This window comes from Aspergillus niger, assembly GCF_000002855.4.
Source record: "Aspergillus niger supercontig An15".
NCBI classification, from domain to species: Eukaryota; Fungi; Ascomycota; class Eurotiomycetes; order Eurotiales; family Aspergillaceae; genus Aspergillus; species Aspergillus niger.
The window spans coordinates 477,194-502,466 of record NT_166530.1 but is presented as its reverse complement, the minus strand read 5'-3'; the positions used below and the strand labels follow the sequence as shown (position 1 = coordinate 502,466).

The 25,273-nt window shown below is 53.4% G+C and overlaps 10 protein-coding genes across 10 annotated transcripts; 3 read left to right on the top strand and 7 right to left on the bottom strand.

The window, feature by feature from the left end:
* Nucleotides 1–14: 14 nt before the first annotated feature.
* An15g01860 (uncharacterized protein) lies at nucleotides 15–1,814 on the bottom strand (the record flags this gene model as incomplete). The annotated part of the gene is made up of 4 exons (XM_001396688.2): nucleotides 15–302; nucleotides 361–714; nucleotides 767–1,392; nucleotides 1,454–1,814. The coding sequence occupies 4 exons, from the start codon at nucleotides 1,812–1,814 to the stop codon at nucleotides 15–17; spliced, it is 1,629 nt and encodes a 542-aa protein (XP_001396725.1).
* Nucleotides 1,815–3,027: 1,213 nt separating this feature from the next.
* An15g01850 (uncharacterized protein) lies at nucleotides 3,028–4,606 on the bottom strand (the record flags this gene model as incomplete). The annotated part of the gene is made up of 4 exons (XM_001396687.3): nucleotides 3,028–3,721; nucleotides 3,765–3,817; nucleotides 3,863–4,119; nucleotides 4,171–4,606. The coding sequence occupies 4 exons, from the start codon at nucleotides 4,604–4,606 to the stop codon at nucleotides 3,028–3,030; spliced, it is 1,440 nt and encodes a 479-aa protein (XP_001396724.3).
* A 631-nt stretch (nucleotides 4,607–5,237) lies between these two features.
* On the top strand, nucleotides 5,238–6,254 carry An15g01840 (uncharacterized protein; the record flags this gene model as incomplete). Its single annotated transcript, XM_001396686.1, has 4 exons — nucleotides 5,238–5,299; nucleotides 5,354–5,893; nucleotides 5,964–6,147; nucleotides 6,198–6,254. The coding sequence occupies 4 exons, from the start codon at nucleotides 5,238–5,240 to the stop codon at nucleotides 6,252–6,254; spliced, it is 843 nt and encodes a 280-aa protein (XP_001396723.1).
* Nucleotides 6,255–6,425: 171 nt separating this feature from the next.
* Nucleotides 6,426–10,059, bottom strand: An15g01830 (uncharacterized protein; the record flags this gene model as incomplete). The annotated part of the gene is made up of 4 exons (XM_001396685.3): nucleotides 6,426–7,103; nucleotides 7,164–9,210; nucleotides 9,263–9,528; nucleotides 9,592–10,059. The coding sequence occupies 4 exons, from the start codon at nucleotides 10,057–10,059 to the stop codon at nucleotides 6,426–6,428; spliced, it is 3,459 nt and encodes a 1,152-aa protein (XP_001396722.3).
* Nucleotides 10,060–10,256: 197 nt separating this feature from the next.
* On the top strand, nucleotides 10,257–11,352 carry An15g01820 (uncharacterized protein; the record flags this gene model as incomplete). Its single annotated transcript, XM_059744504.1, has 3 exons — nucleotides 10,257–10,669; nucleotides 10,971–11,132; nucleotides 11,277–11,352. 3 exons carry the CDS (start codon nucleotides 10,257–10,259, stop codon nucleotides 11,350–11,352), a joined length of 651 nt encoding a protein of 216 aa, XP_059607041.1.
* Nucleotides 11,353–11,663: 311 nt separating this feature from the next.
* On the bottom strand, nucleotides 11,664–13,600 carry An15g01810 (uncharacterized protein; the record flags this gene model as incomplete). The annotated part of the gene is made up of 6 exons (XM_059744503.1): nucleotides 11,664–11,843; nucleotides 11,893–12,059; nucleotides 12,110–12,157; nucleotides 12,205–12,361; nucleotides 12,442–13,532; nucleotides 13,573–13,600. The coding sequence occupies 6 exons, from the start codon at nucleotides 13,598–13,600 to the stop codon at nucleotides 11,664–11,666; spliced, it is 1,671 nt and encodes a 556-aa protein (XP_059607040.1).
* A 624-nt stretch (nucleotides 13,601–14,224) lies between these two features.
* Nucleotides 14,225–15,778, top strand: An15g01800 (uncharacterized protein; the record flags this gene model as incomplete). The annotated part of the gene is made up of 4 exons (XM_059744502.1): nucleotides 14,225–14,272; nucleotides 14,474–15,279; nucleotides 15,346–15,485; nucleotides 15,555–15,778. The coding sequence occupies 4 exons, from the start codon at nucleotides 14,225–14,227 to the stop codon at nucleotides 15,776–15,778; spliced, it is 1,218 nt and encodes a 405-aa protein (XP_059607039.1).
* A 162-nt stretch (nucleotides 15,779–15,940) lies between these two features.
* On the bottom strand, nucleotides 15,941–18,126 carry An15g01790 (uncharacterized protein; the record flags this gene model as incomplete). The annotated part of the gene is made up of 10 exons (XM_059744501.1): nucleotides 15,941–16,004; nucleotides 16,175–16,356; nucleotides 16,439–16,673; nucleotides 16,726–16,791; nucleotides 16,862–16,962; nucleotides 17,017–17,280; nucleotides 17,332–17,596; nucleotides 17,640–17,699; nucleotides 17,761–17,919; nucleotides 17,975–18,126. The coding sequence occupies 10 exons, from the start codon at nucleotides 18,124–18,126 to the stop codon at nucleotides 15,941–15,943; spliced, it is 1,548 nt and encodes a 515-aa protein (XP_059607038.1).
* Nucleotides 18,127–19,153: 1,027 nt separating this feature from the next.
* Nucleotides 19,154–20,855, bottom strand: An15g01780 (uncharacterized protein; the record flags this gene model as incomplete). The annotated part of the gene is made up of 4 exons (XM_001396680.3): nucleotides 19,154–19,585; nucleotides 19,648–19,832; nucleotides 19,888–20,665; nucleotides 20,742–20,855. 4 exons carry the CDS (start codon nucleotides 20,853–20,855, stop codon nucleotides 19,154–19,156), a joined length of 1,509 nt encoding a protein of 502 aa, XP_001396717.3.
* Nucleotides 20,856–22,132: 1,277 nt separating this feature from the next.
* An15g01770 (uncharacterized protein) lies at nucleotides 22,133–24,027 on the bottom strand (the record flags this gene model as incomplete). The annotated part of the gene is made up of 2 exons (XM_001396679.1): nucleotides 22,133–22,565; nucleotides 22,619–24,027. 2 exons carry the CDS (start codon nucleotides 24,025–24,027, stop codon nucleotides 22,133–22,135), a joined length of 1,842 nt encoding a protein of 613 aa, XP_001396716.1.
* Between the last annotated feature and the right edge of the window lie 1,246 nt (nucleotides 24,028–25,273).

Genomic DNA, 25,273 nt, shown 5'->3' with positions numbered 1-25,273 from the left:
GCAAACTGCTCAGCTTACAGCTTAGCAGCCGGCTCCGCCTTGCCCGCCGACGAAATCTCGTTATACAACAAACTCGTCAGGAAATCGGCATAGTCCTCGCCCGTCACCTGGCCGGCAAAATACCGCGCTGCAAGCTGGAACTTGTTACCCTGGGGACCCTTGGCCGCGAGACTGTCCGCCTGCTCTTGCAAGAGACGCAGGGCGTACGCCTTGTCGACCTTCTTGCCGTCCGAGGTGGTGATGCCGTGATGCGTCCATTGCCAGAGCTGACTGCGGGAGACTTCGGCGGTGGCGGCGTCCTCCTATTTCTTTATTAGTATATGTTATTCTTGGGATATTTGGGATAGAGATGGAGCGTACCATCAGGAAGTTGATCGGAATGCAGCCCACACCGCGGAGCCATCCCTCCATGTAGGACAGGCCGATGTTCAGGTTCTTGCGGATGCCGTCCTCGGTGATCTTGCCGGGGACGTTGGTGTTCAGGAGATCGTTGGCGGTGATGTGAACGTCCTCGCGGCGGACGAACAGCTGGTTGGGAGTGGGCATGTAGGTGTTGAAGATCTCCGAGGCGATGGAGGCCAGCGCAGGGTGCGCAACCCAGGTGCCGTCGTGTCCGGCGCGCACTTCACGCAGCTTGTCGGCGCGCACGCTCTCCATGGCCTTGTCGTTGGCGGCGGGGTCGTTCTTGATGGGAATTTGAGCGGCCATGCCTCCCTACAAGTTTATTAGCATCGTCATCAAGTATAATGGGGAATGGTTGGCCTACCATAGCATGGACTCCTCTGCGGTGACACGTCTTAATCAACAACTTCACATACGCATCCATGAACGGCACCGTCATAGTAACGTCCGAGCGGTCCGGCAACACAAAGTTGGGGTGCTTGCGGAACTTCTTGATGAAGGAGAAGATGTAATCCCAGCGTCCACAGTTCAATCCGGAGCTGTGTTCGCGCAACTCGTAGATGATCTCATCCATCTCAAACGCCGCCGAGATGGTCTCGATCAGCACCGTACCACGGATCGTTCCGCGCGGCATACCAATGTAATCCTGAGCCAGGTTGAAGACGTCGTTCCATAGACGCGCCTCCAGATGCGACTCCATCTTGGGGAGGTAGAAGTACGGGCCGAAGCCGCGCGCAACGAGCTCCTTGGCATTGTGGTAGAAGTACAGACCGAAGTCAAACAGACTGCCGGAGATGGGGGTGCCGTCGACAGTGAAGTGCTTCTCGTCGAGGTGCCAGCCACGAGCGCGAGCAATGAGGGTGGGGAGCACGCGGTCCGTCCGCAGCTTGTATTCCTTGCCGCCTTGGGTGAAGTCGACCTGGCGGCGGATGGCGTCGTAGAGGTTGACTTGGCCGTTGATCATGTTTTCCCAGGTGGGGGCGCTGGAATCTGTCTGTTGTTAGATGCTATTCTTTTCGGGGAGAATCTGGGGTAATAGAAAGGGACTTACCCTCGAAATCAGCCATGTATGTCCAGACATCGGAGTTCAACGCGTTGACGACCATCTTGCGATCTGTGGGACCCGTGATTTCCACACGGCGGTCGACGAGTCCCGGAGCCGGGGGAGCACCCTTCCAGGCATCGTTCTCACGAATGTGCTTTGTCTCGGGCAGGAAGTCGGGAAGGTGACCCTTGTCAATCTCGGCCTGGCGGTCGATGCGGCGCTGGAGGAGGGCCTTGCGAGTAGGGTTGAAGGTGCGGTGGAGGATGGCGAGGAAGGCACATGCGTCCTTGGTGAGGATCTTGCGAGCCTCCGAGCTCACATTGCCGAGGATGACGACGTCTTTGAGTTGGGTGTCGACTTGCACCATGATGGAGTGGTATGCTTTATCTTATCGGGAAGTATATGTGGGGAGGGGGTATAGATACTATCCGGACCGGCAGGATAGAAGTACAGTAGATGAGATGATGAAGAGAAGGAAGTAGCGGAGAAAGCTTTCCAGAACAACAAGCACGACTCTGAGCTACAAGAGGTGGAGGGAATAGAGGGAATATATGTCTACACAGCGACTACGTCAGTCCCACCATTCACTCAGTAACCGCGGTCCATGGGGAGTCCCGATAAGCTGGATTGAACCCAAAATGAGGGCTGCTCCAGAGCTATGAGTCCACGTGACTTCTCCGCGGGAAACCAGCTGCAATTCGGCCGATAACGGGCGGGGCACGCCGGCTACCGATTCCGACTCGCGGCTTATCGTTCAGGCCGAGTACTTCTTACTCGATCAATTCGAGTACTTTCGTCAGTAGTGGCCACTATATTAACTATCCAGGAAGGTCTCGAGATGATTCCCGACGTGGGTCGGTAGTTGCTGGCTCTGTTGCAGCTGCCCAGCTTGCAGACTGCATCTTGCAACTCAGTAGCCACTCAGGCAGTCAACCGAGGATGTTGATAAGCTCCTAAACTCCCCGCAGGCCCGAGAGCCTTCCTCCCAACCGCGGTTCGCCGCCATCCTGCTGCCCTGTCTGCTCCTCTCCTCCGTCCGTCCTGGCAAAGCTTCCTGCGGTCCGGCCATCGCCTACACTCGACCGACTTGTCCCGATGGTGATACAGTGCTTTTTGGTGATACTGTGGAGCTGATTCAATCATTGCTGTTGTGACTCAGGCCTGGCTGCAAAAAACTCGAACATGATGGAAATGTCACAGCTATTCTATGTATGCTCATTCATGTCGCTACGCACATGCCACACACCTACTATGAAACAGAAATCAAAAGTACATCCAGTCATCTCTTCCACATGTGAACGCATGTGATCGCTGTCAACTCTAACTTCCGCTGCTCTCCCGACCCCAGCTCCAGCTCGGGTTGCCACGGACTCGTCTGCAGCCAATCTGTACCGTCCGATCTGGACCAGTCTGGGCAAAACAGGGAAGCAAAAATAACAAAGTAACACGGGCTTCTAATCTTGCCAGCTGCTGGCCTGTACACGCAGCTCCGTCCATCCGGGTTACACCGTCTCAATATACCGTCGGACCTCCCTGCTAATAGTCAGTATCATCATATCACTGCAGCCACCTCCATCCACTCACCAATCCGTGACGGCCTCCTCCCACAAGCGCACTTCATGCTCCCGCGTGCCCCCAAAATGCTCCACAAATGCATCGCCAAAGACCTCCCGTGCGACACTGTCTTTGCGCATGAACGCCGTCGTGGCTTCCCGCAGCGACTTGGCTAATCGGACCCCCTTATCGCTTGCCCCGCCCATGTCCTCGCCTTTGGACAGGGGCGGAACCGGAATCTCCAGCTTCTTCTCCACACCCCGCCACCCCAACGCGACAACTGCTGCTAGAACAAAATGCGGGTTTGCATCAGCCCCGGGTACACGCACCTCCAGCCGGGTTGCCTTTGCGCTCGCGGTAGGTGGGGTGATAAGCCGGATTGAGGCCGCCCGATGCTCCAGTCCCCAGGATACCGTAACGGGTGCCCAAAAGTTCTCCACCAGTCGCTTGTAAGAGTTCACGGTGGGTGCGAACATGGGCATAATATCAGGAAGACCAGTAAGGACCCCGGCAAGGAAATGTCGCCCTAGGTCGGAGAGATAAGCCACATCGGGATATGGCGGGTTCGGGTCGGGCGTGTCGCGGATGAACGCATTCTTCCCATCGCTCGAGACCAGTGAGATGTGCATGTGTCCGCTATTACCGGGTAATCCCTCGCGTGGCTTGGCCATAAAGGTTGGTGTGATGCCGTGTTTGGTGCCAATCGACTTGACGACGTATCTGGCACGGTCAGTTTGATCCTCTGTAGCTTGAAGTCACTCACTTGAAAAGACCAGCTTTGTCGGCCATCTCTTTGGCCTCTCCGAACTGTAGTGCCTGCTACTGTCAGCAGGGACCTTAACGTCACCCAATGCAACCTACCGCCTCATATACACCGGGACCGCTCTCCGTATGCCAACCCTCGATTTCACAATTGAACTGCTCGCACGCGTCGAATACCCCATAATAGTAGTCTTGGTTGTGGATGGGACGGGTCAGACTGTACCCGAACATGCCTTCCGTCAGCGGGGGAAGGGACTCGACAGGGTTCTCCTTGAGAAAGGTGGCCGTGGCCGACGCATTGCGCTCAGGGTTGGAGTGTGTTCCTGGTGCGCGGAACTGATAGAACTCATATTCCGCTGGAAGATACGATGTCAGCGGACCTCAAGAAATAAGGCGGAAACACATACCCCCCGCCATGGCACGATACCCCGCGGCCTCCGCCTTCCCCAGGGCGGACTTTAATAATCCCCGCGGACAAGCACAGACCGGCTCACTCGTATCGGGATCCAGAAAGCTGACTAGGAAGAATGGCACATTGTTCTCCCATGGAATGCGACGGAAACTGCTCAGATCCGGAACTGCCACGAGATCGCGGTACCCGTTCTCCTTGTTACTGATGGTCAATTCTTTGAAGTATGTGCGATCATGCATGTCCCAGCCAAAGATGACGGAGCAGAAGCCAAATCCATCAGCTACGATGGAGAGGAACTTCTTCTTGGAGACGAGCTTGCCGCGGAGCATGCCATCGACGTCGACACCGGCCAGCTTGACTCGGGTGTCATGCTGGAGGACGTGAGCAACGTTTTCGAGAGTGACTTCGTAAGGTGGGGTGGCAGAGGACATGATGGTGTTCGGATTATGACACGAGCAGTTCGAGGATAGTACTGCCCGCGGAGAAAACTGTCCAGCAGTTGGATTGGGGGATGAGGGGGATGACGGTGAGGAGGCAAGTGGGACGCAAGGACGGCCGTACGTCAGCCACCGCTGCTTATCAGCTGGGGAGCCGTCACGGGGCCCGCCAGGCTGATACTGAAGCCACAATGATTGGGATGCTTGCAGTTCTTATCATCTGTCTTGTCCAATTGCGACAGATACAGGGTCTATTTTACCATGAATGATACCAATTCAACCAGTCTCAAACCGGCACACGAGCAGATGCAGCATGCATGGTGGCCTGCGTGCCTGACAGCTGCCTGCCTTATCGGGATCGCCATTAGATAAGCGGGCTCCACTGTCCCGCATTCCTGCTTCATCCCTGCTTCTCTTGCATATCTCTCTCTACTCATCTTTCCAGTGTGTTCTCCTTGTTCTCGCTGGTACTACTTCAATTGCCTTTCTACTCAATTGATCATACTCTAAATATATCAGAAATATCCAAAAGTACGCCAATCCCACACCATCACCCAACTGCCATCTACTCTACCCCGCACCAATCCCCACTATCCACCATCATAGCTAACCCAACCCCAGAATCATGGCATCCGCTCCTAGAGGTCGTCTCCAAGGCAAGAATGCCATCATCACCGGTGCAGCTGGGTAATTTAGACCAATCTCAATTCTCAATCCCTCCCCACCCGCTAACCAACCCAGCGGTATCGGCCTCGAAACCAGCATCCTCTTCGCCCGCGAAGGCGCCAACATCCTAATGGCCGACATCTCGGCCCCAGCCCTCGAAAAAGCCCTCGCCAAAGTCAAGGAAGTCGTTCCCACCGCTCCCCGCGTCGAAACCATCAAATGCGACGTCTCCAAGGAATCCGACGTACAAGCCATGGTTGAGTCCCAGGACAGCTGGGGCGGCACGGACGTCATCTTCAACAATGCGGGCATCATGCACGCCGACGATGCCGACGCCGTCGATACCCCCGAGAAGATTTGGGATATGACGCAGAACATCAACGTCAAGGGTGTGTGGTTCGGATGCAAGCATGCCGTGCTGAGTCTGCGTCGTCACAAGAAGACCAAGGGCAGCATCATCAACACGGCGAGTGTGGTGGCCTTGGTGGGAAGTGCTACGCCTCAGTTGGCGTACACGGCTAGTAAGGGTGCTGTGTTGGCGTTGACGCGTGAACTGGCTATTGTGCATGCGAGAGAGGGATTCCGGTTCAATGCGCTGTGTCCGGCGCCGTTGAAGTTAGTTTATCCCCTCTTGGATCTCGTGATGTGTTCTGTCAATGTGGGTATGTTACTGACATGATTATAGCACTCCCCTCCTGCAAGACTGGTTGGGTGACGACAAGCCCAAGCGCTTCCGGCGGGAGGTGCACTTCCCCACTGGTCGGTTCGGAGAGGCTATTGAGCAGGCTCATGCCGTGGTGTTTTTGGCTAGTGACGAGAGCAGTTTCGTCAATGGTAGTGACTTTGTTGTGGATGGTGGAATGTCCAAGGTATGCACGCCCGTTAACTCTGTTTGATCACTACTAACCGGTTGGAATAGGCGTATGTTACTCCAGAGGGCCCGGCCACTGTCGCTCCTCAGAACCTGGGGCATTAAGTATAGCCATACTACGATATATGAATTAATGATTTCGAGTTTCTTTTCAAACGCAGGTTATATACTCGTAACCACATGTACCAACGTAGGTAAACCAAATCACGTTCTAATAATCTATCACATCAAACATAGTCTATAAACACCATCCCAACCACAAAAGAAAGGGTCTATTTAAATCTTCTTCAACCCCAAAACCCCCTCCTCCCGACTCAACGTCGTAAACCGACTAAATCCCCCAGCGACCTTCTCCTCATCCACCCCATTTCTCCCACCAACACCATGGATCGCCCCCCTCCCATCATCCCCCCTCTTCGCCAAATACCTCCTAACAACCACCCTCTTCACCCACTTCCACCCCTCGACACCCCCCAAAAACAACCCGGCCTCAACAAACACCACCCCCCACTCCCACCCAATCCCAATATGCTTAAACACCACATCATTAATGACAGGAATATACAGCACGGGAAAGGTGAGCACGAATCCTATCACGATGCCCCAGAAGAGGTACTTGTTGCGGTAGATGTCGGAGACCCATCCCGTCCACTTATTTCTAGGTTTAGAGTTGTTGGTGGGGGATGAGTCGTGCATGTTGAATAGACTCCGTCGCAAATGCATCATCTCCCAGGCCAGGAGGAGCGCGAACCAGGTCATGCAGACGAAGGTGGTGGCGCGGGCGCGGAATACCGTGTCGCAGGGATCGGAGTAGCTGCTGTTGCATTCTGTGGCGAGGTTGCCGTCGCCCCAGGCGAAGAGGACCAGGGTGAAGGCGCTGAGGCACAGGGCAGCCATCCAGATGCCGTAGACGAGCGTGTCGAGGATGATTTCGGGGGTGAAGATGCCGTTTTTCTATTTCATATCTTCGTTAGTATTACATGCAATAGAGAAAAGAGGAGGGAGGGGGCGTACACTCTGCGGCGGTCTATCCATCACATCACTCGCCGCCATCTCCATTCCCAGTCCGATATCAGGCAATCCGGACGTGATCATGATAATCCAGAGGATCTCCACCGGTGCAATAGGGAACACACTCTGGCCATTCTCGTCTTTGAATACCAGGCCGATCAATAGGGTGAGCGCTAAGCCTACGTTCTCTGCGAGTAGATGCAGGACGAATTTCTGGATATTGTCGAAGATGCGACGGCCCTCTTCGATACCGTTGATGATACTTGCGAAGTTGTCGTCTGTTAGGACCAGCTCGGATGCATCTTTCGCCACGTCGCTGCCCGCTTGGCCCATTGCGATTCCCACGTCTGCCCGCTTCAACGACGGCGAGTCGTTCACGCCGTCGCCTGTCATCGCGGCGTACCGGCCGCGGCGGTGCAACGCCTCGATCATCCGCACTTTGGTGTGCGGGGCACAGCGCGCAATCACGGCGGGGAGGGTGGGCAGGGCGTCGATTTCGGACTCGCTGAGCGCGTCGAACTGACTGGCTGTCATGACGAGGTTATCGGCCACGTCGCGCGAGAGGAGCTGTGCGTTGGCGGGGATGATGCCGACTTGGGCGGCGATGGCTCGGGCGGTGCCTGGGTAGTCGCCCGTCACCATATGCACGGAGATGCCGGCGCGGTGGCATTCTTCGATGGCCCCTGCGGTCTCCGGACGAGGGGGGTCGTAGAGCCCGATCAGTCCGGCGAAGGTGAGGTCCTGTTCGACAGTGTCCCGGGGCGGGACGTCGGTGAAGGTGGAGGAGCTAGTGCGGTGGGCGAGTGCAAGCACGCGCAGTCCTTCGCGAGCCAGCGCTTCCATGTTCTGTAGGATGGTGTTGCGGATGTCATCGGTCAGGGGCACGGGTTCGGAGGTGTCTGTGTTCCAGACGATGGAAGTGCAGGCTTCGAGGACGCGTTCCACGGCACCCTTGGTGAAGATCACGTCTGTGTCGTCCCGGCGGAAGATCACGGACATCTTCTTGATGGTCGAGTCGAAGGGGTACTCGGCCTGTTGTGTCCAGACGGGCTTGTCACCGGTAGTCCATCTTTCCCGGCCCCAGTCGAAGCGTGCCGCGAAGACCTGGATGGCGATGTCGGTGGGCTCGCCACGGGCTTGCCATTGTCCGTTCTCTTCGGAGCGGTGCACATGGGCCAGGTTGGCCATGGCTGCGACGTCCAGATAGCGCTGCAGCAAGGCACTGTCGGTCACTATCTCTTGCGGCGTCTTCGTGTCGCCTTCCCCTTCACCTTCTCCGGGCATGGCATCGCTGACCTTGAGCTCGCCGTCGTTCGGATCCAATGGGTCGCGGGAGACTCCGACTGACACGGTACCCAGCCCCGGCACCCAGGCCTTCTTGGCCACCATGCGTCCTTGGGTGAGGGTGCCCGTCTTGTCGGAGCAGATGTTCGTCACGGCGCCCAACGCCTCGAGGGAATCCATCTTCCGTACAATGACGTTCCTCTCGACCATCTGCTTCGTGCCCATGGCCATAGTGACTGTCAACACGACCACTAGACAAGCGGGGATCATGGCCAACCCGGTAGCTACTGCATAGATGATCACTTCTTTGTCATCGCGCATGTCGTTGGCGCCCATCACAATCACTGCGAATACCACTGCAATTCCAAACAACAGCAGCGCCAGCTTGCTCAGTTTCCGCTGTAGCGGCGTCCCCACGTTGATTCCCAAGAACCGACCCACTGCATCTGTGCATGTCAACGTCCAGGCCACCACATACCACCGCTTCTTGGTTTCGCCTTCAGGACCACGACGGACAGGCCGGCGCCGCTGGTTTCCATTCTCACGAAGTGCCGCGGCAATCGCACCGATCTCAGTTTTCATGCCGGTGCTGATCACCACACCACGTGCACGTCCACGGGTGACAGTAGAGGAGCTGTAGGCGATGTTGAGACGATCGCCGGGTCCAGTGTCAGCGGGGAAGGTAGTAGTCGATGACTTAGTGACGGGAAGGGATTCGCCCGTGAGGAGGGCTTCATCTGTTTCGAAGTTCATTGTCTCAACTAGTCTAGGTGGCGTTAGCTTTGGATTCTATATGTGGAGGGATGGGCGGAACATACCGTAAATCAGCCGGAACCGTATCTCCGACTTTCAAATCGACCATATCGCCCACGACGATCTCCATGGCGGGAATGGTACCGGTCTTGCCGTCACGAGTGACGACACCCGTGGGTGAACTGAGGCCTCGTAGCGAGTCCATGGTCTTCTCGGCGGCGTAGTCCTGATAGACGCCTACGATGATGTTCAGGGCGATAACGGCCCCGATGACTCCGCCTTCGATCCAGGATTCAATGCCGAAACTGACGGCCATGGCAATGATGAGAACCTGGGTAGTAATGACCTTGTTAGCGAGAACAAAGTTAATGGTAGTAGCAGTTGGGTAACTTACCAGCATCATGGCGTTTGCCACCTGGCGAATGATGATCTTGGCGAGGGAGATGCCTTCGTCTCCCTCGAGTTCGTTGGGCCCCCATTTCTGAAGTCGGGATTGTGCTTCTTGGGTGCTGAGACCTTCTTCTGAATTGACAGAAAGCTCTTGCAAGACGGAGGCATAGGGAAGGGTGTGGGCGGGGGCGGAGAGAGGGGAGTGGGAGGGGGTAGAGGCAGTCTGAGACTGTTTCTCAGTGCCCATATTGGGGTATCTGTGTGTTTCTTGTGTCTGTGTGTCTGTGTATGCAGTGCTTGAGGGTTTCTCTACTGAAAGGTAGGAGATCACGGAGGTGTCATGTAGATTGTATCCTCTATGGAATGAGAGTCCATACACTTGAGGCAAAGCACTAGATTGATCTGATCTGAACTGGTCTAGATCCTGATTCTGCTTCTTATTTCCAAATTCTAAACTCTCTCTCCTCGACATGATTCCGGGGAATTCCTCCTTCTTATAAGTTGCTTCCTCTATCGCCGGACCTGGGAAGCAGTCTTGGCATGGAAGATAGACACCCAAGGCCGAGCAGACTGCCCAGCCCGCCAAGCGCCAATCACAGAACCCCCGGAAGCGATGCCTTGGCGCCAACCTTGGGCGCGAAGTCGGCGAGTCTCGCCTCTTTGGGGATTATGACGCATACGACAACAGCATTCCGCCACGTGAGCCAGTACGAGCACCGAGACCTGAGACGGAGCGATGTGATTGGTGCAGCGGCCCAGTGGCCCCAGCGGAAACGCCAAGGTGTTCCGGAGCGCGGAGACTTGGCGTCTCCTGAGGCAAAAATCCTGAGGATTGGCCCGCCTCGGATGGCCTGCATCCCAGGGTGTCTGTCCGGTGGCCTTGGCGTGCTGCTGCGCGGGGGTCTGAGGGCCACTCGCTGGCTCAACTTTAAATGCAGCCGTCGCTGTCCTCGGAGACCTGCCCCAATTCCCCCGCCGGTAATGGATCCTATTCCCAGTATCCCCCCCTCCCATGCGACCATCCCCACCAACTTTCCCCTGCTGATGCTGATGCTGATGCTGTTTGGAGGCTGTCGTGAGGAGTGAGTCGCTGGCTTCGAGCCGATTTATCCGACGCGTCATCTCCTAAGCGCAGTTGACCTATCGATCTTATCTTTGTTGTTTTTTTCCGTATACTTCCGATGGCTGGGGATACGCACCACACCGGAATAGTGGGTGTCATCGTTGGTGCTGTGGTGTTGTTTGCGGCCTTGAGTACGATCCCATTGTAAGTGCTAGTGTTCCAGTGTCCCCTATTGGAAGCTCAACTGCTGCATGCATGCCTGGTGGAGATGCTGCACGCTGATTGAACTCCATTGTTTAGACGTATCTCTAACCTGTCAGTATCGTGTTGTACCATCATCGTCGACGAGCAACTGCCAGACGCAGTAGCGAACTCCGCAACCTCACCGATGGCGGCATAATGCGGCAGGTATCGGTCGATCGATGGCTGGACGAGCAGACACACGCGAGCTGCGAGGACCGGCTATACGCTCAGGAATCCTGGTAAGGCTGTTCTCCTTTGGGTGGCGCCAACGCTTGGCCGAGATGCGGGGACACACTGCTGGTAGCGGTCTTGGCCGGACTTGCGTTCCATAGAACTGACGCATGGCTTCCTTGGTAGTCCCATATGTCTGTCAACCCTAGCAGCGTCCCAAGATACCCTTCCTTTTCCCGAGCCGGCCTGGGTCGCACCATCACCCCACGACGAACCCAGCCTGCATGACGCGATGGAGGCCGATCGAGTGTCTGGGCGGAGAAACATCCTGGTCCTTAACCGTTGCCACCATGTCTTTCATGCGTCCTGTCTCGCATCATGGTTCGAATACCATCAGTATAGATGCCCGATTTGTCAAACATCTTATTTCAGCGAATAGCCCGCTACAACATTGCAGATAGCCAGTGACCGCAATGGATAGTCCTTTGTTTCCGTGTATATCTTTGCCAAGACTAGCGCTATGGTTGGCAAACTCTAAGCCCGTCCATGCCCGTTTGACTCGTTCGAATAGGGTCGTCACCATGACCACGATGTCACCTTTAGAACCAAGCATAGTCGTTATGCATGGCAGACCCTGAATGAGCGCGATAATGTACGACCACTAGCTGCACGTCTAGAGTGTAGCAGATGTTGGCAGTCTGGGAAGTCCCCACGATTTGGCTAGGATCCCCTTCCCGAAACTTTCTAGAACCACACGTCAAGCAGATCCCCGGGCTATCCTGGCCTTATCGTCGTCACCACTGGGATCCAGATATCCTATCAACTCACTTCAACGTCTTGCCGAATTGCACTACTGCGCGCACAATGGCCTTCGTCCGTGCGCAAAGGGATCGCCTCCTTGGATGATCTCGTCAAACCGGGCGCTGACCCGGCTGTAGTTGAGCCCATAGCGACCAAGCTCGCGCAGCCGAAACGACACCCAGTCTTGGTAGATCCTGTCAGATGTGGCTATCCCCGCGATGAAGAGAGGCCACGTGATGCGCACCATCAAGTGCGGTCTGCTGCGATGTAGCTTCAAAGAGAGTTCCAGAACCTGGGAAACGGCATCATGCAGAGTCATCATCCCTGCACCCTGCATACCTTTGGCCAGGGTGTCTTTGAAGCACAGGTGGAAGTACACGATCGTGCCGTAGTAAGTAATGGCTGCCCAAAAGATCGTTTCCATCACGCGACGTCCGTCACCCACGATTTCACACGAGGGCGCAGACTTGGCGGAACCCAACAAGGTATCGTATTCCTGATCAGCGGATTAGTCGCCGTCACCATCCATATGAAGATAAATGACAGGTCATCTGCAGGACTAAGACGGGAACTTACATCAGATAACATGTTGAGTTCACTAATGATCTCAAGACCCGTCGTGACCGAATGACTTCCTTGCCGAAATAACTCCGTAATCTTGAATTGCAGTACATGACTTCGATGATACAGCGATAGCCCGGGCATATTCTCCATATCATCCAGCTGGGCTGTGGTGGGGTAGGAATCCCCCCAGAATCGAGACGGTGACTGTCTGCCAATCCTGTATAGCTCGGAAAGACTCAATCCCACACTTCCTGCTTCCTCTTTCATGAAAAACCGGAAGAGGTCGGCATCGAGCCTTGCAGCGCCTGGGCCAGAGAGCAAAGCGCCCGGTGTGAAAAAGTACAAAGTCCAAAGCAGAAAAAGAGGGACCGCTGTATGTCGAAGCCTATTCTTGGACAATTCGGCAGTCTGTTGCGGCCCAGGGCTGTCACATGCGCTCGTGCCCTGGGCCTCGTCTGTGACATGACATAGTGCAGTCTTTGAACTTGCTTCTGCAATTGCGATATCTGGAGGCCCTATTTGTTTGAGTGATGGGACGACGTGGTTGAAGAGTAGACTCTCGATTCCGCGAATGTGAATATTGATTCCAGCAGTCCCGCTGCCGAATCGGTTCTCATAGTCAATCATCATCCACAAGGTGATGAAGATGGCTTCGATCTGCTCCGGGGGCTTGACGTCTGGTTTCAGCGCTTCCCGGAGGCCAGAGAGAGCCCGACCATAGTGCAATCTACTGTCCATGTCGGACAGGCTCTCAATAGTACATGGTCCCTCCGTCTTGTCCCGGTCGTACAGACGCGACCGGTTGATCTCACTAGATGTAGTCGCCAACATCATGCTCATGACCATGGGTTCTTTAACTGCGATTTTGTGGTATGCATAAGAGACTGTAGACCATGGCCAATGCTTTCCGAGGATCACGACCAGCGCGGAATCCTGAAGATAATTCAAGCACGAGCGATCAAAGTCCGATATAACAAGGGAATTGGCCGCTTGAATGCTATTCCCAGCAGCCCCGGTGGGCGATAAAGAGCGTGCAGGAGACGGAACAGACTGACGGACCATCTGCGCTTCCACCGAGCGAGGGTCTTTTCCGGGCCTTTTTGCTGGACCCCGGGGGATGGGGCCGCCCTTCCACTCACATACGATCCGGGCCGCTGTGCAACGCCGGCATTGTGGCTCCTCCTGACCGGGAACGAATAGTTTTTCTTCGTCGCATTTGACCTTGCGAATTCTACACGTGCGACAACCTATGGTGCAGTAAGTCCGACCGTTCTGGGACAAAAAAAGCAACCTAGACAATTTGTGTAAGACAGAACTGGTGGGGATCCTTACCAGTCTTGGACCGAGTCCTCCTGCCGAGCCCATGCATCGTCTATCGGTTCTATCGCGTGCTTGCCGTTGCTCCACTTGCTCGCGGTGTGCCTGTCGGGGAGGAATGTCCTGTCAGACTTGACATGTAACCTGGTCGAAGCAGGGCCATTAGAGACACCGAGCCGAGACAAACCAACCAAGAGGACATAGAAAGGAGAGGGGAAAGAGGAACTGCGGAGAATTGAATCGCCAACCGATGCTCGTTTTTCCCTCAAGCCGCCATCCTGCCGAGCCTCGCCCGCCGATTGGCTGGCTCGGCACCAGTCATGTGACCTCGGTATCGGCAATCGCGATGGCTTCAAGAGTACCAAAAGCAGTAGTAGATAGTCTAGTAGTAGATTAGGTTCCTTCCTATCGCTTATCGCTCTGATACTGATAGCCCCCTCTCGGATCTCCGCAATCAATGCGGAGATTCATCTCCACCATGCACGATCCAGCTATAAATTGCCGTACATGCCAGTTTCCAATTCTGGTACTTGATTGATACAATCTAGCCAGACCTTTACTTAGTAAATACGAACAACCATGCAGCTCGAAGCAACACAACAACGCTTCATCACGAGCGTCGAAGAAGCCCTCCACAAGCATGCCTCCGAGCTAGAAAACATCAACAAGAAGGCAAGCTTCCCTTTCCAACCCACCCCAACACAGACATACTTACTAACAGCCCCAGATCTGGTCCACCCCCGAACTAGCCTACACAGAACACCAAGCCCACGACAACATCTGCAAGCTCTTCGAAACCCTCCAACGCACCAACCCAGCCTACCACGTCCAACGCTCCGCCTACGGCCTCGAAACCGCCTTGGAAGTAACCTACACCCACGGCACCGGGGGCCGCAACATCGTCTTCAACGCCGAATACGACGCTCTCCCTAACATCGGCCACGCCTGCGGCCACAACCTCATCGCGACGAGCTCCATTGCCGCCTTCATCGCCACCTGCGAGGCCCTCAAACACCAAGCCCCTGACTCTAACTACACCGTCCGCCTCCTCGGCACCCCCGCCGAAGAATCCGGCGGCGGGAAAGTCCGTCTCCTCGAGAATGGTGCCTACAAGGATGTCGACGCCTGCTTGATGGTCCACCCTATCCCCATGGCCCCGGGCCATCCCGAGCTGCTGAGCTTGGCGACGGTCCTACCGGGCGGGTTTCTAGCGAATGATAAAGTCACCGTGACGTTCACGGGCAAGCCGGCGCATGCGGCCGCAGCGCCGTGGGAGGGCGTGAATGCTCTGGATGCGGTGGTCGCGGCGTATGTGAATATCTCTCTGTTGAGGCAGCAGATCCTGCCGACGCAGAGGATTCATGGTGTTGTGGCTAGTGGCGGGGATAGGCCGAATGTTATTCCTATGTCGGCGTCGGTGGATTATTACATTCGGTCGCCGACGAAGAAGGGTCTGAAGACGCTGACGGAGAAGGTGGTTAAGTGTTTTGAGGCGGCGGCGATGGCCACGGGCTGTGGGGTGCAGTTTGAGTGGTGAGTTATCTGAACCCTCATTCAAATCTCATGGAATAGTACTAATGTTGTGATGCGACGGTTTAGGGGCGTCTCATACGACGACCTTAAAACCAACAATCCCATCTGCGAGAGCTACGTCTCTGTTATGCGCGCAATGGGTCATCACACTGTGATGAATAACGCCGGGCAGTCTGGTAAACTTACCGGGGCGTCTACGGATATGGGTACGTCAGCTCGCAACCTAGATATCTATCTCATTGATAGATCAGATTTATTAACTGTGGTAAATATAGGAAACGTCTCCTACGCCGTCCCTGGATTCCATGGCCTCTTCACCATCCCGACAGATGGCGTCAATCATACCCCGGGGTTCACCAATGGTGCTGGGTCCCCTGAGGCGCATCAGCGCTGTTTGGCCTGTGCGGCGGGGATGGCTGTTGTGGCCTGTCAGATTGTGACGGATGATGACTTTGCGAGGAGGGTCAAAGAGGATTTTCAGGTGGAGGCGGAGGAGTAGATTGTTTTTGCGATGGATTAGTCTAATGGTGCTGTTTAATTATTGAATGAGTATGAAGTATTTGTTATGAAATGATGATTGCTGGATGCTGGATGTTTGTATGCACGATAGCAGGATTTATCTCCCTCTACAGTAATTGAAAGGTAAACCTGACCATTATATCTAGTAGTAAAGATAGATGCCCTGTGAATAACTAGGTAATTGCTTAGTCGTCTGCGATCTCGGTCTAGAGAGCAGTTGCTCTCAGAAGTATCAGGAGTAGTACTTGATTGTACAAAATCAGTGCAGTGACTGCATTTAGAGAAATAGAACCCACATCATGATTCATCATGTACTAAGTAGTAGTCCACGCTACCCCAAGAGAATCCTACTATCGATCATAATCAATAAACATACCTAAACCCCGGGTTCTTCAAATCCGTGACATCAGCCAACACCTCCCTCTCCTCTCCCTCCCTCATCCCCATCCCCGTTCCCAACCTATCCCTCCTCGCATTCTCCCACCTCAAATACACAACAAACGCCGCAAGATCCACTACCACAACGGCCAAACACACAAACACGGCTATAAATCCACTCTAATCCACCATAAAACACAAGATCAGTCACATACTTTCAATAGGGCCACGCAATTGGAGAACGAGTAATTGGGAAACACACCTGATACCTCGGCGCCTGACTCTCAAAGAACAGCTGCGGCCCGATAATATTCCCCACGCAATACATGATAAAGTATATGGCGCTGACGGTGGCTCGCTTGGTGATGCCGCCGATGTTGGCGCTGATCATGGCCAACGAGAGGGGGAGGCTGACGGAGTAGAGGCTCATGAGAATGAGGCCGATGTAGCGGGATGCGATGGTGGTGGTGCTGTTGACGAGGGCGGTTCCTAGGATACTTTGCTTTTGGTTAGTGTGATAGCAGGGGTTGGAGAGGGGGTGAGGTGTACCTGACGCAAGAGAGTATGATGGAGGTTATGCAGCGGCTATTGGAGATTTTGGTCGAGGTGAAGCAGCTGTAATAATGTATAATTTTAGAGGATGGACTTTGTAGTCAGGATAATGAATAATAGGGATAGGTCATACGATATCAGGATGATGAGGAAGACGATGAATCCTCCGGGCATGCCCAGTAACAGGGTATGTTCGGTGTCGTATCCGAAGCCCTTGAGGATGAGACCGGAGAACTATGTATCATCTCTTTAGTCGCGCATATCTACTCACAAAGATGAAAGACTCACCGTCGTATAGCCCCCATTGGGGATATTGCAACCCAGAACAAACACAGCCAAAAACCAGGTCTTCGGGTCTGTGAACGCTTCGATGACTTGATCCCATTCAATCTTATTGTTCTTGTAACCGGCTTTGTTTGCCTTCAGTCGTGCCAGGGCAATGACCCTCTCCTCGTCTGTTAGGAAAGAAGCATTTGTGGGTGAGTCGGGCAGTCGAAGGAGCATTAGGAAGCCCCAAAGGAATGTGACGATGCCGAAGATGATGAACATCCACTGTTAGATATCAGATTTGTGTCAAGATGAGAAAATCTGTAAGGGCTCTACCTTCCATGACGCTAAGCTGTCTTTGATCTGCCAGATACCCACAGCAATGGCATTCCCAAGCACCAATGACAAACTATTGCCGCAGAACCAGATCCCGTGGCGAAGAGGTTGTTCGGACGTGCGATACCATAGAGACGTGAGTAGGCCGAATCCCGGGGTCACGCTGGCTTCTGCGCAGCCTAGGAAGAACCGGGCGACCATGAGCCCGGTGAAATTTGTAGTAGCAGCATGACATGCGAGGACAACGGCCCAGCAGAGACTATAGCTATAAGCGTGTGGTTTGGTGGTGTCAGGAAGAGGAGACATACTATGTGCACGCTAGGTATTTTCCCAAGGGGAACTTGACGAGAAGCAGTGATGCGGGATAACTGAATGCAACTTATCAGACAGTGCTCACTCAGCCTATACTTCATGTGGTAGTCAACTTACCTAAACGCAAGATACCCAAAATAAAATATCGACGAGGTCCAACTATACTCCGTACCATGCAGCTTCAGGTCAGTCAAAAGACCCATAATAGCAGAGTAATTCAACGTCTGCTTATCCACAAACGACATCATATACGCGACCAGCATGATAGGAAGAATCCTGGGTCACCGTTAACTCTCCTCACTCCCATGGGGCAGATTCAAAGCATGCATACCGAAAATCAATCTTCCTCACAAGCCTCTTCTCCGCCTCAGCAGAAAACTGAGGCATCGACTCCAATTCAATAACTCCATTATCAAAACTTGTCTTCACAGCCTCATGATCACCACCGCACTCCTCCTTCTTTTCAGTCGTAAACTCTGTCATGGTATTGAGAGACGATGGCAGTATCCAAGCAAATACCAACACAAGCACAACATGGCGCGTATAAACTTCCCTATATACATCCCAACAAGCAGTCCAGATGGAATGCAATTCCCCTCAGCATCCTATCGGCCCTCATCTTGGCATGAACTCAGTATCCTCGTTGCAACTCTCCCCACTAACACGATCATTGGCTGTATCGGCAAGGCTGTCCCGATCGACAACAGCCGATGCCGAGATAGTGTCTTAGTACTGTCTTTACCCCAGGTTTTCGCTTCTTATCGAGCCTGCATTAGGCTAGCGGGTTGGGGAATCCGTGCGCTGCGCTGATAGCAGGTTCGGTGTTGATATGATTGGTGGTGCGGTGAGACAGCCACCAACGCGGCACTGTTGCTGCTCTAGGCAGTACGTAGATAGATATTGGGGCCTTCCTTATCGCCGATATCCTATCGGTGGTGGTTTGGGTGGGGAGATGATGAGGAAGGTTATCTTTCTAATTTGACATGGTTCTTGATGCAACTAAAGGACTGGGGCCATATGCCAGCTTGCTATGTGCTTTTAGTACTAGTCTGTGAATTATGAAGTAGAGGAAATAGTAAATCTCCCATAGCAACAGACTCAGAAGTAGGCCAAACGATCTGGTATGTGCTGCCCTTGGATGAGTATATTCTGTAGGGATGATATCAGCTGTTGTCTGTATGGGGAAATCTACTAGCTCGACTACTCTGCAAGATGATAACATAGGGAGGGTCGGCAAGCTCTTGATCCTGACTGATAAACATGGATCTTGTTGTTGGCGGGTTCGGCAGCGTGTCGCGTAACCGTCGGCAGCGAGGCCATCCACTAGTATCCTAGCCCGACCTCTATTCATTCCTCCTGCCTGCAGAATCCTGATTATCGCTGTCCCACCATATGGTAATTCAATGTATTCTATCAGTGGCTAATTCTCGTTAATCTCATACACGATGTCTCCAAAGTCTCGCTTCTGATTATGGTATAATTTCTCCATGCCGCATATACAATCATGACTCTACTGAGCTGCCACCATCTGGTCCTTGACATACAAGTCGACGTACTGGTCAACGTCGTAGCCCTCAAGAGCGGCCTGGTCCCAGCCAACCTGAATCAGCTGGTCAATGCGGGCCTGGTCAAAGTGCGCCTGCAGATGACGCTTGTACTTGGCCAGAATCTCCGGCTTGGCCTCCTCACGCCGCAGGCGGTGGCCCAAGGGTGCCTCGACAACCACCTCATCCAGCACCGTTCCGTCATTCAGAGTAACGGTAAGGGCGTTGGGGATGGTGCGCTTCGCAGGGTCGTGGTAATCCTTAGTGAACTGGGGATCCTCGACACAGTAAATGCGCTTGCGCAGGTCTTCCAGGAGCTGAGAAGTAGCAGCCTCCGATCCGTCGGCGTAGTCGTTGGCAGTCAACCGGTTGAAGACCAACATGGTCGCAACCATGTACTGGCGCGGTTGTCAGTATGCGTGGTGCATGACACTCAAATTTTGGATACGGCAGGACCTACCTGAACACAGTGGTCACGATCGGCGAAGTTGTCCATCGCCTTGAACTGCTTGTCGATGATACGAATGCACGCCTCGTGGGTGCGGTTTCTGATCTCCTTAATGTCGGCGGCAGTCTTTCCGAGAGCCTTGAGCTTCACGTTAACCATCTCAGCGGCCTCGATCGCGGTCTGGGAGTGGAACTCGGCTATCATGGCAACTGTTAGTATTCCCTCCATACTGACGTCTGATGCTAGACTTACCCGGGTAGGAGACCTTGAACAGAACATTCTCCATGACATAACTACCGTAGGGGCGCTGGAACTGGAACTTGTTGCCCTTGAACAGGACATCATAGAAACCCCAAACGGGAGCAGACAGGACGGTGTGCAGGCCACCCTCGCCCTTCTGCACCTTCAAGACGAGGTTCACGGCCCGCTGGCATGCGTCACCCGCAGCCCAGGACTTCCTCGACATGGTGTTGGGGGAGTGTCTGTAGGTACGGAGAGACTGTCCGTCCACGAATGCTTGGGTAATCGCATCTGCGGTCTGCTTCTCGCTAAGGCCGAGCATCTTTGCAACGACAGCAGTGGTAGCAACCTTGACGAGAACGACGTGGTCCAAGCCGACCTTGTTGAAGGAGTTCTCCAGCGCCAACACACCCTGAATCTCGTGCGCCTTGATCATGGCCTCCAGGACGTCCTTGACCTTGAAGATCTTGCCGTTGGCAATGTTTCCGCCCGCACGGTTTGTGCGAGAAACCCAGTCGGCGACAGCAAGGATTCCACCCAGGTTGTCCGAGGGGTGACCCCATTCAGCAGCCAACCAGCAGTCGTTGTAGTCCAGCCAGCGGATCATAGCGCCAATGTTGAAAGCGCCGTTGACAGGGTCCAGCTGGTAGGGCGTTCCAGGAACGCGAGTTCCGTTGGGCACCACGGTGCCGTCCACCACCGGGCCCAGGAGCTTGGAGCATTCCTTGAACTTCAATGCCTCCAAACCGCACCCCAGAGTGTCGAGGAACACCAAACGGGCGGTGTCATACTAAAAGTCAGGATGTCTTCAATTAGTCCATCGCACACAGAAGAAAGTCAATCAAAACATGGGAGAACCCTCGTACCGCCAAGTCCGAGTTCACATTGTAGTTGTGGATATAGTCGGCCATATCCTTGATCTCTGGGTCGTACGGCTTATCGCCGGGAACGACGGGAGCAGCATGTTGAAGGGGAGACATGGTGGAAAATCGAGAGATGTGAGAAAAAGTTGAGGGTGTGCTGCGACTCGGACGAGCAACGGAGGAAAGAGAAGATGCAGGCCTGGAGACGGAGGAGATGCGGGAGGGCCAAGTGCGGGGAGACCTGTGGGTCAGCCGTCTCAACGCTGAACAAGAGGCAGACATGATGATACCCAAGACGATGCAATGAATGGAGGAGGATGCAGCAATGCCGCCGAATTGGAGAGGGAGAGAAGGAGAAGAAAGAAAGACAGGGCGGAAAGCACGGAGAAAATGGGGGGGATGAGTAAAGTAGTAGTATTTAGACTTACGTTGCTGGGGGCAATCCAAGGGAAGAAGGGAAAAGGAAAGGGACGGTGAGCTAAAGTCACCCTGATCTCATACCGCCCCCCGGCGTTGAACCGAGGCCATTATTCCCTCCTCCTATAATCAATCGGGCGGTTATTGCCGGCTGGCCGGAGACACACGAAGCGGGGAGGGATTCCCATCAATCCTCATACTCCTTTGATCGGAGAAGTCAATCGGCGCCTTTTCGCGTGGTCCCAATATTCAGAAAGTCAATGGCGCTCAAAAACCAGTTTCAGTGCGACCGGTGCCTGACCCAGAGTTTTCTCCTCTTGAACGCCCTCATCACTGTGAATCCAATGCTAATAATGTTGGCTGGGCCCCTCCGTCTCAACTTCAGAATGCCCGGTCGAGAACTAGTGCTTTAGTATCATGCAGGAGGTGCCACCTTGCATGACCTACGACGACCGGATCCTGCATCTCCAACGCACAATTGAGATCATCTTGAAGCAAAATCTATTATCAGCAATTCATCTCGCTCCTCTAACATTTCCAACGTCCTCCCACCAGAACCCGTCCCCGATCGTGGCGACGGCTGCGCCCTTCTCTCCGCGGTTGGACGGCTTCATGCCTTCCCGCGGCTATCAAATTGAGGCAAAGGCATGTGGATCTCCTGGCAGATCATCCCCATCTTCCCCCCTCGGAGCTCTGACAGTCGGACTCCACTCACTGAGGGTACCCGAATTCCACACCGAGGGCCGAACACAACGCAAGCCCGCCAATACTTTCCAAACTCACTGTGAAAAGAAATAACATAAGATACACAGGTTCTCAAAGTAAACAAGAAACGAGACTCATTGTGATGATGTTCTAATCGAGGAATATTCTAATTGAAGCCATTGATTTGACAATCCGACAAGAAGAATAAACAAAAAAGTGCATACGAAGTCCGCACAAGATGCACAAAAGACGAGGCGATGGTTATACCAAGATTAGTGTAGCCCTCGCCGCTGAAGATTTGTCTCCTCCTCATCTGTTCGCTGCAGCGAGGCTTTCACACTACGATAAATAGCTTCTGCCAACTTCGGCGGCACTGCGTTGCCAATTTGTTTTCGTACCTCGCGAGGCCCGAAGCGGAAACGCATAGGGAAAGTCTGCAGGCACGCAAACTCCCTGTTGGTGAAGCCTCGTCGGCCCGAGGGGTGATAATTCTCGCCGCCGCCACAGGTAATAGTTCGTGCCTGTCTGTTGGCGTTAAAAGGTCTTCGGTCAATCGCGCTACGTTGCAGCGCGCCTTCGACATCGTGGTCAGGGGCTCCGCGGGGGATGCGTGAAATGACCTGGTTAATCGTCACGTAGTCCCTGAGGCCGGAACCAGGTAGCCCATGCGTTGCTTCAGGAAACGGTGGGAGTGTCTCTCCAGGGCTACAAAGGCCATCAGTCAAAGTAAACAAGAAAGACACACAATGTCTACTGACCCAGATGCAATGATTACCAATCGTCGTCGCAGCTGTGGCACTCCATAATCTGCACATTTCAGAATTGTCCACCGCACAGAGTAACCGATTTCAATAAAATCCTGAACCACACGGTGAAATGTCTCTCGATGCCGCTCGTACAACCCACTTGTTTCTTCCATCGTATGTACCCTCGGCTTTGCTTTCCGAATCATCTCGGCGCACGAAAAGATGCATGCGGAATTTGCATCGTCTGTAGCGCACTGTATGGTCTTAGCTGGGGAAAAGGTTTGGCATGGCGGAGACCCATGCGTAACATCAACTTTGAGAAACGCATAATCGTTCGTCAAAAAGGTGAAGACATCCGAGTCTTCGCACTCGGCATCACGGAAATTGAGACGGTAGGTATTTATCGCGTGTCTGGAATTATCAAATGCCCAGGTTGGACGCAAACCAGCTTTGAGAGCGCCGCAGGACACTCCGCCAGCACCGCAGAAGCCGTCTCCAAACGTGTACTGCCGACTGCTTTTATCGTCGGTACTTTGTCCAGTCAGATCAATTACAGGTCCCTCGAGATCGATGGCCTGCGGGGCATCACTCGCTCCAAAAGGACGGGTAGTTCCTCTCCACGCCTTGCGTAGACTGCTGGGATGAGCCCTATACCCTTCATCTGCCTCCTCGAAGGAGATGTATTCAACTGATGCTGGATCATCTGGCTTCAGGCGGTAGTTCTCCTTCAGCCTGCAGAACAGACCGTGAGGACGCTGCTTCTTCCGGGGATCATGCTCCACATGGCAGGTATTCGTGAAAGTGATATTTACAATGCGCTTAATCAATGGCAGTCCGATATTTCTTTTCTCATTTGCTATCCAAATGAGCTCGTTGGGCCACTTGGGGATATATGTGCCCTTGTGGTTGGTAGCACGCAATAAGTGCCTCCCATTGAAGAAGATCTCCTTAGACACAACGTGCTGGGATATGCTCTCTATCCGGATAAAATTTCCATCAAAAATTTCTAGGGATTGCCCCGGTGTGTAGACAATGCCATTCGCGCACCATTCTGTTAGAGGACGCTTGGCTGGTTGGACATCAATGAACTGCACCTCGGCATCAGCATCTTGTCCTTGGGGGGCTCTGTGCCAGTTTTGTAGTAGCCGATTGAACGCAGCGTCGGTCAGGTAGTCTTGTTCATTGAAGCCCTCCTCAGTGTCTGAGTCGAGCTCAATAATTTCATCGAACTCAGCGGGTGTAGGATTGTTTTCAAAAAGAGGGCCTGATCGAATTCCCGTCTGGATGTTCAACACCCGGTCTGGGTCATTTTCTACCGTTACGCTGCTGTGATCCGAGCTTTCATCGATAGACATAAGATCGGAGGGCCAATCGTTGTCGCTTTCGCAGAGGTGAGGCATGGAAAAGGAGAATGGAGCCATTGTAGATGACAGATAGATAAGTAGAAGGAGAAGATAGATAGAAGAATATCCTTGCAGATAAAACGGTGTTGAATGGGCGAGAATATGATAGAGAAGACAGAAAACTTGCGAGAAGGAGGGAGAAATGTAGAGGAGGAAGATGCAGAGGAGAGAAAGTTGGAAGAGAAGAGAAGGCATCTTTATAGGCAGAGGAATGGGCAGGAAAAGGCGGCTTGAAGGAAGTGTGAAGAGCGAGTAACCCATGAGAAGAGTTTGGATAGACAACCTCGTGAACAATAACACGCTTTGCACACGTTATGGCAGATGAGAGGCACCGAACTGAGGGGATGGGAGAGTGAATGGAGAGTCTGATTGGCTACGAGGGGGAGAATTGCTACGGTTGACAGGGTCAAGAAGTGGAGGAGGGCAAAGGAGAGTGAGAAGTGCGTGAGGATGTGAACGTTAGGTAGCTGCATGGGTCATATAGGGTTGATAACATGAAGCTATTCCGAGGTATAACAGAGAAGCACCTGACTTGTGAATGAGCTGTGAAGTACATTATGGCTGATTGCTAGTCTTGCATCACATTGGCTACACAGCTCCCTCACCCAGGTCTCACAACCCCAGTTCAGTAAGATTGAGTGACTAGGTAGCAGCCACAAGAGTCTAGGCAGATCAGCATTGTGGCAGGAATATTCCGAGTTGGCATTAGCAAAATAACGGCAATAGCCTGTGCTAGAGTAATTCTAGTATGTCTATACTAGTAGTACTTAGTATCTACTACGAAATTATATAGATAACACTTACCTAATCAACACACTCATCTCTGAGTGGTCGAGACCAGCAAAGCATGGATCAACCAATGGCAGGAACGGGCGGGGAGCTGAGTCAGGTCCGGCATCGGCATTACTGGAAAGCCGGGGCAATCTCCGGTTTGTGAAATTTTCTTTGGTTTAGCGGCACCCGCAAAAATTCTTCCCTTTTACTCGGTTGGCAGTGGAGAAGAACAGGAGAAATAAGATGCGAGGCGTCTCTCTCCTCTCTTCCTCTCCTAAAAAAACTCCTTTAACCATGTTATTCGCTTCACTTATCCCTCCGTGGGCGTGACATTGGCCATCATCCGCCACCATTACTACCTTTGCATGAGTCTTGTTATGTCTCGATAGACGTTTCCGGCTCTATCCCATCTTTTTACACCCGTCCAATTCCGTTTTTTACCCCACCACACTGTGTGTGTGTGTCCCCAAGTCTTTCTCTACCCGTTCTG